The sequence below is a fragment of the Camelus ferus genome, chromosome 26, assembly GCF_009834535.1.
Source record: "Camelus ferus isolate YT-003-E chromosome 26, BCGSAC_Cfer_1.0, whole genome shotgun sequence".
NCBI classification, from domain to species: domain Eukaryota; kingdom Metazoa; phylum Chordata; class Mammalia; order Artiodactyla; family Camelidae; genus Camelus; species Camelus ferus.
In genome coordinates, this window is record NC_045721.1 from 23,818,530 (window position 1) to 23,826,724 (window position 8,195).

The window sequence follows — 8,195 nt, forward strand, 5'->3', positions numbered from 1 at the left end:
CCTGAGAGTCACCCCGTGTAGTTGGGGGGCTGCTGTTCCCAAGGCCATGGAACAAGGGAGACACCACCACCCCTGGGATACTGACTTACCCCAGAGCAAGTGCATCCCGGATCCTGATGGGGGTTCAAGCTTGTTTTTACTAAAAAGTTTTACAGTAATTGCTCCAAAGCCATAAACTCACTTCGGGGCATCTTGCCACAGTCTTGTGACCTTGTAAGGCATAAGGAGCAAAAACCTCCTCCATGGAGCCCAGCAGGGAGAGGGGGTGAGGGCAGAGACCCTTCTCGGGCCTTGTAAGCTCACAGGGTGATGGTCAGGACCTACGATAAAATGGCCCTTATGAAACAACTAACAAACTAAACAGGAATTCCAAAAATGTTAGGTCCCAGCCTTCCCCTCTTATAACCCCAGAACTTCTAGGAATGCTGGAGGGAACGAGATTGATTCTGGTTGCCGATCACGTGTTTGCTTTAAGTGACAGCTGTTGCAAAACAAATGATAGAAAGTTTTCCTTAGATATTCAGACCCCACTTTCCTTTCTCAAACGTCTAAAGAATTTGGAGGTCAATATTTTTCCCCAGCAGTCAGGAAGTAATGTGGTTAATCTGAGTAATGGAGCTAGGTGGACAAAGGTCCAAGTTGCATTTTGTAAGGTTACAAAAACTTTCAGGATTTTGAGTCATTTATTTTAAATAACTATCAGCTAAAAGCTTAATCTGGCCTAGTTTTGACTTGGGTTTGAAATACATGGCCAACCGCCTTCTTTTCTCACTTAATTGATGACAAAGTTTAGCCGTAATTCTAAGTTGCAAAAAGCCCATTCTTAGTAGAGCTCCACATCCCACGGACATTTTAATGCATTAAGTGTCTGAAGATCTTGCTGACTTTTGCAATGAAGACGCGCTGTGGGGGCTATTTCCATAGATGTATGTTGTGGTGTTAAGCATACTTCACATCGTGTTTTGTTCTCAGAGCGAACGGGGCAGCAGATGGAGGACTCAAGCTGCACACTGGCTCCGCGCACAGGCAGGGCTGTGTGAACTCAGTAGGTGGCGCCCTCGCCCCTCCATCCACCCACATCCCAGCCAGGAGCCCCCCTTCTAGTTAATGCTCCATCTCTCATCCCTTGAAGTGTAAGTTTAGTGGGCCGAGTTTTCATTTGTTGATTTCAGCGATGCACACCAATGCCCCACATGAACAGCACCACCAGCTCTGAGAGTCTATGCAGGCAGGATCTTTGCATTTTTCCAGCCAGCTGACAGTCCGCCCTTGTGAGGCACGTACCTAAGGGTTTACTGGGATAAACTAGGTGTTGAGCACAGAGCTTAACTCCTTCCCATAGAAGGAGCACCACGAAGGTCCACTGTCAATAGCAAGTGCCCTTATATTTGAAGTCAGCATTTATGACACGTCTTATTCATGAAGCTTGTTCATGGGACAGACGCACACAATTCCTGCATGCCCATATTGTATATATTGCACCAAAGGGCGATTTTATCATGGAGACCCATGAGTCAGGCTGCCATTGCTACTGTCATTAAGGAAAAAAAAAAAAGCCATTTCTGTATCTTTTCAGGGACAGTGAATTTGGAATGTGCCACCAGTTCCGAGGTGTCCCCAGCTCCCATGATCAGGCTAAATCCCATGGATCTAGAAAGGGCTTTTCATTTCTATGAGGCAAAAACTATACTTTTCTCAGACAACAGAATGCTATTCAGCACTAAAAAGAAGTAAGCTACCAAGCCATGAAAAGACACAGAAGAGCCTTAAATGCATACGACAAAGGGACGCCAATCTGAAAAGACTACATACTGTGTGATTCCAACTCTGACATCTGGAAAAGACAAAAAAGTAAAAAGATTAGTGGTTGCCAGTGGTTGGGGGACGGAGAGAGGGATGAGTAAGTGGAACACAGGATTTTTAGGGCCGTGAAATTCCTCTGCATGATGCCATGGTGGTGAATACACGTCACTGTGCTGCTGTCCAAAGCCATAGAGTGGACAACACCGAGTGACCCGAGTGCCAACATGGACTCTGGGTGATGATGACATGGGCAGCGTCATCACCTGTAACAAGTGTACCACCTGGGGGGGATGCTGTAACAGAGGAGGCTGTGCATGTGAGTGTAGCGTGTACATGAGAAATCTCTGTACCTTTTTCTCAATTTTGCTGAGTCTAAAACTGCTCTTTAAAAGTCTGTTTTTTAAGAATTTCTTAATTATTCTCTCTTCTCAGCCATGAACCAAAACCTATTTTTAGCTCTCAAAATGTTTAATCAAGCACCTGTGTTTGCCAGGCCCCCCCACCAAGTGCCGGACACAGGAGGTCCCGCTCGCGAGTACTGTCAGGGGAGGGCAGTCGCACAAAGAGCAGTGGGCTTGTCCCCCTCACAGGCTGGCTCTGAGGGTCACATGGAGCCTGCCTGTGAATAGGTCAGCACCGTGTTTAAACCAGTACAGGTGCTTTGCAAATGTTAGACCTGAACCTATGAGTTTGTTTAAACTGGATCTTGGGTGAGTAGGGTAAGACCTGGCAAGGCTCCCAGGAGTCAGGCATCCCCCTCCAAGTCCAGTTTGGTGGTTAGTGGGCCAGCACTGCAGTCAGTCTACCTGGGTTCAAGTCACCATTCCATCCCTTGTGAGCTGTGTGATCTTAGCAGCAACCTAACCTTTCCATGTGAAACTTCCCTCTCTCAAACGAGGGCAATAGAAACAGCCCATGTTACAGGATTGTGTGTAGAATCGAGTGGGGTCAGACCCAGAAAGCTTTTAGCCAAGTATCTGGCACAGATTAAAAAGCACAAGGTTTGGGAAGATGACCTTCGCAGGTGGGGAGGCATGTAGGGAGAGCTGAGTAAGCCGTGAACTCGTTATGTTCGTGACTATATTTAAATATACATCTTTTCTCTGAGACCTTTGAAATCCCTCAAAATGTGCAATACGCACTTGGCAGCCTTTGTCTGCCCTGCGCCCCCAGGAGGCACGCTCCAGGAGAGGGCGCCCCAGGAGGGAAAAGACCAGGATTCCATTCTGGGTCCCGCGGCTCACTGTCAAACATTCAGACTTTCCTAAGCCAAAGGGGAAACTCCTACGAGGCCTTTTGGTCCAAAGGTAAAGGCCAGGAGCAGCTCACACAAGACTTTCTATAGGGGAAAAAAAAATAAAAGACGAGTTTTTTCCTGGTTCATAGTTTTTGACATGCTTCTTCTTGTTTTTCTTCTTACTTGGGGGCAGCAGAAATGACACACGGCCTCCCCATAATCACGGGGCTCTCTCCAGTGGACCATGATATATTTACTGAGAAATTTTTAATAAATAAACCACAGCCATGAACCCATGTGCCCTTATAAACCAGCCGGTTCTCATGGGGAGAGTTCAGGAGTTTTTATGGAGCAATTCTATGTTCTCATGAGAATTTTATTAGAAATCAGAGACTTGAAATGCATCAAGCAGGAAATTTATGAGGTTACATGGGAACCGTCCTTTCATTTTGTCATTCTGGGTTAATTTACTTCTTCATAATGTGTTGACATACTTTATAAATCTCAGTCATGAATTCTGAATCTCTCAGCAAACTGAAGCCAGTTCATCGATTTCTTGAACTTTTCACTTCCCATTTTTATCCTTAAAACAAGATAGAAAATTATTGATTGCCTATATAAGAAAGTCCCAGTGTCTAAGTGGAACACATATTACTGGTCAAAAATGTGTCCAAGCAGGTCTTTCCAAATGCCAAGGAATAAACAGAGCTTAGAGAAAAACATTTTTATAACCTCATGCAATTCTTTACGTCTCTAACTTTTCCACTTAATGGTTTCTCCAAATAATTTTTTAATTATGTTTTGCAAAGTACCCAGTTAAAATTTCACTGACAAAAAAAAACACGCACACAAAAACAAAAACCCCTTGTTTATTATCATGTAACCCAACTTGGAAAACAGCCCAAGCCCAGAATAGTTGTTTGTGCTGGTGAAGTGGGGAGGAAGTGTTCTAAACAAGATTTTCGTCTGGGCCTGTTCCAGCATTTCATTAATTGTGTGTTAATGGTGTGAGGAAAGAAGCCAGGCCAGGACCGGCCTTGGCTGGAGTCGAGAGTGAGCAAGTGACACAGGAACTCATCTTCTATTAAACAACTGACCTCTTTGCAGACATCTGAGCTCGATTCCTGGGTCAAGTCCCAAAATTAGGTAATTTCTTTTAATCTCTAAATTTAATTCTCAAGTTGTAACTGTGTTTTTCCAGCCAAATACTTGCTTCAGGAGCTGGAGCTGACTAAGCTGCCACCGTGGCAAGGTTGGTTTGTCTTAACCTTTTCTATTTGCTCATCAACCCAAAACTCCTAGGCACCCGCTTTAGAAAAAATATTCATAATGAAACAACACAAGAAGGCACCCTGGTGGCTGGCTTCAGACTTCCTGGTGCCAGAGAATGACAGGTGCTGCCCCCTCCCAGCTCAGCTCTTCTTTGGACTAACGGAACCTGGTCGTTCCTCCAAAATGCAGACTCAAGCACCGTCACCACCCACGGGTCTTTCTGGAGGGCTGCCCACACACGGGGCTCTGAGCTACTTTCTCTACACACCTACCGCTGGAGACGGCCCTCTAGAGAAGGCCCCAGTCCTCTCCCCACCTCACAGCTGATGAGCCTGAGGCTCCCCTGGGTGAAGGAGCCTCTATGTGACCACACAAGCGGACGAGCTCTCACTCACCCTGCCATGCCCAGACCCTTCAGGGCCACGTTCTGACTTAGGAGACACAATCTAATTTCAGAAATAAGGAACATGACAGCAAGGCCCATACCCAGATCCCAGTGACTGCCCAGGAAGACACTGTCACTGTGTGGGAAGAAAGATGCTCCGATGGCAAATGAACACATGAAAGAAGATGCTCCACACATCCTACGTCATCAGGAAAATGCAAATTAAAACAGCAGGGAGATACCCCACACCCCTATGAAAACGACCAGATCTGTACACTGACATCGCCAAATGCAGGTGAGGGTGTGGAGCAGTAGGAACACTCACTCACTGCTGGTGGGGATGCAAAGTGGTGCAGCCACTTTGGAAGACAGTTTGGTGCTTTCATTACAAATGAAACATACTCCTATCACACAAACCAGCACTTACACTCTTAGGTATCCACCCAGAGCTGAAAACTTATGTCCACACAAAAATCTGTACACAGATGTTTATATCCTTATTCACAGTTGCCAAAACCTGGAAGCAACCAAGATGTCACTCAGTATGTGAATGGATAATTAAACCTAGTACGCCCAGACAATGGAATATTAATCAATGATACAAAGAAATGAGCTATCAAGCCACAAAAAGGCATGGAGGAACCTTTAATGCATATGACAAAGCAAAGGAAGCCAACCTGAAAAGGCTACATACTGTAGGAGTCCAACTATATGACATTCTAGAAAAGGCAAAACTACAGAGACGAAAAAATCAGCAGTCTTCAGAGGGTGGAGGGTGGGAAGGATGAATAGGTGAAACAGGATTTTTAAGGCAATGAAAATACTCTGTATGATGCTATAAAGGTGGACACATTCCGTTGTACATTTGTCCAAATCCATAGGATGTACAACACCAAGAGTGGACCTTAATTATAAACTATGGACTCTGGGTGGTGATGATGTGTCACTGGAGGTTCACTGATTGAAACAAATGAACTGTCTGGTTCAGGAGGTGCTTGGTGGGAGTCTGTGTGTAGAGAGGTCAGGGGATACATGGGGAATCTCTGCACCTTCTACTCAAGTTTGCTGTGAACCTAAAACTGCTCTAAAAAAATAAATGCTATTAAGAAGAACAAGAACAGTCCAAAACGCCCTGGACTTAGGGAATGTTTACCCCAGTGGCCTGAGAGCAGGTTCTTGGAGGGAGGGTTACACTGTCTTAACAAGTATAAAAGCAAATCAAAACCGTGAATCCAGCTCATGGCTGTGAAGGACGCATCCTGTAGAGCAGAGTGCTGGTAATAAGATGGAGACCGCAGGAAGGCTTCCTGGTGGAGGAGGCCTTGAAGGGCATGAGGGCTTGTGGCCAGACCAGAAGGCAAAGGCAGGGCCTGGACCAGGGTCTCTCACTCAGCTGTGGTCTTTACCCTGGGATTTTGCCTCTAGATTCTACCCCTTACCCGCCCTGGCCTCTTTTTTTCTGAGAATTGTTAACAAATTGGTTTCCTCTACCTCCAGGCAAGCTGTGTTTTGGTGGCAGGCCAAGGAAAGCACCCACTGAATACAAACCAGTCTCACAGAACATGCCCAGCAAATGCACAGGAAGCGCTCTGGCTTCAGCAAGCAGGGCAGACGGCCTCGCCTCCGTCCTTCCTCGGAGGCCTGAGGCCAGAGAGACAGGTATCTCAAGGGACCACACTCTCCACAGGCCTGTGAGGAAGGACAGACAGGCGGGCCCTGGCGGGCCTCCTCCCGGCTCAGTTGGGACGCTTCCAGCATCACACACCGAGGAAAGTCTTCCAGCCCTGGGAGAAAGTTCGGTCCCCTGGGAGCGGCTCCAGCGAGCACAGCCTCCAGGGGTGGGGACCGCAGCGGGGCCAGAGGAAAACATGAGGCGTCCAAGTGGCCCCGGCTGCGGCTCCCGCCTCCCCCGCAGCGCCATTCCGGGCTGGGATGGCGCTGCTCCGGCCCAGACAGGAGGCTCAGGCAACACACTCGGGATTCCGAACAGGCCCCTGCTGGTGCCCTCGCTGCGGCCGTAACAATGCGGGCTGGGAAAGTGACTCCCTTTCCACCATCTCCCGCTTTCACCCAGCTGCCCTGCCGGGGGTGATGAGGGCCCCGCTGCCTTCCTTTCCCTTCACTTCGAGAGTCCCCAGCATTTGGAAAGGCTCCGACTAAGCGCCACGCAAAGGCGTCGGGGCTGAGCGCTGTCCGCTTTCCTCAGGCGAAGGTGCTGACTTCCCCCTGACGGCGTGTTATCTCCCGACAGCTGTGACCCGCCCGCCGGCCCTCCTCACCTGGAAGGTGAGCTGAGAGCAGGACGCGGGTCAAAGCCGCCCCTGGACGCCCTCAGCCCCGCCCGACCGAAAACAGCCCGGTCTGCAGTCAGAGCAGAAACCGACCAGAGCCCAGCGGGCGAGGAGGGAAAACCGCTTACCTCCTGAGACCGGTCCCTGCGCTGCCAGGAGCAGCGATGAGCTCCCAGAGCGGGGCTGAAGAACATCCGCCGCCGGTTCTCCGCGCCATGAGGGTGTCGCTGCACAAGCGACGGTGTCCAAGACAGGAGGGTCGGGGAAGAGCACAGCGCTGAGGTTCGGACGCAGCGGTTACCACCAAGATGGCGTGATTCACTCCCAGCAGGCCTTGCGGCCAAGAAGGCGGGAGATTCGACTCCCAGCAGGCCTTGCGGCCAAGAGGGCGGGCGATTTGACTCCCAGCAGGCCTTGCGGCCAAGAGGGCGGGAGATTCGACTCCCAGCAGGCCTTGCAGCCAAGAAGGCGGGAGATTCGACTCCCAGCAGGCCTTGCGGCCAAGAAGGCGGGAGATTCGACTCCCAGCAGGTCTTGCGGCTGAAGAGGGCGGGAGATTCGACTTCCGGGAGACCTGCTCTTCCCTCCGGTAATGTATTACCGTGGCGAGTGGGACGCCCATGGGCGCCGTGAGAGTTCAAAGGGGATCATAAAAGGCCCAAAAGTGGGTGGTGGCCCAGTTCCTGGGAATCTCGCCCCTTCCCCAAAGTAGCCCTTATAATCCTCCCACTTGTTAGCCTAAAATTTGCCAAGCCCATAAAAACTAACCACCCGCACCTGGTGGCCGCACTCTGTCTGTGGGGTGCGTATCTCTCTGAATAAATCTACCTTTACTCAACTGTGGCTCGCCCTTCAGTTCTTTCCTGCACAAAGCCAAGGACTCACACTTGGCGGCAAACATCCCAGGGATTCAACCAAGACCTGGGACACTGCCATCCTCTTGCCCCACATTTTTTTTCCTGTGTCACGATCTCTGCATCAGATGTGAGCCCTGGGCAGCCAGGGCCTCACCCGCCTTGTTCCCCACAGCACCCCAGGACTTCGGGCCGTGCCTGGCACTAATACCCTAAGCCCTCAATATGCATGCATTGAATAAATGATTTTTCAATGTCTGCAATGAAAAAGCAAGGAGGCCACCTGGGCAGTAGCATTTTTTTTTAAGCAGATTCTTCCAGTGAGGCTTATTTGTGTCTGGAGGCATCACAGT

General features: G+C 49.4%; 1 protein-coding gene across 3 annotated transcripts in view; it reads right to left on the bottom strand.

Moving 5' to 3' along the window:
* LOC116660022 overlaps nucleotides 1–7,738 on the bottom strand; it is a 15,939-nt gene extending 8,201 nt beyond the window's left edge. For 2 of the 3 annotated variants that reach the window (XR_004315375.1, XM_032468502.1), the window contains exon 1: nucleotides 7,117–7,738. Coding sequence is in view for 2 of the 3 variants with exons in the window: in XM_032468502.1 (XP_032324393.1) it covers nucleotides 7,117–7,610 (494 nt within the window). In the remaining variant the exon portion in view is untranslated. Of the gene's footprint in view, nucleotides 1–3,500; nucleotides 3,624–7,116 lie in introns of those variants that run through there. The other variant, XM_032468503.1, reaches the window with a different exon arrangement.
* Nucleotides 7,739–8,195: the final 457 nt, after the last annotated feature.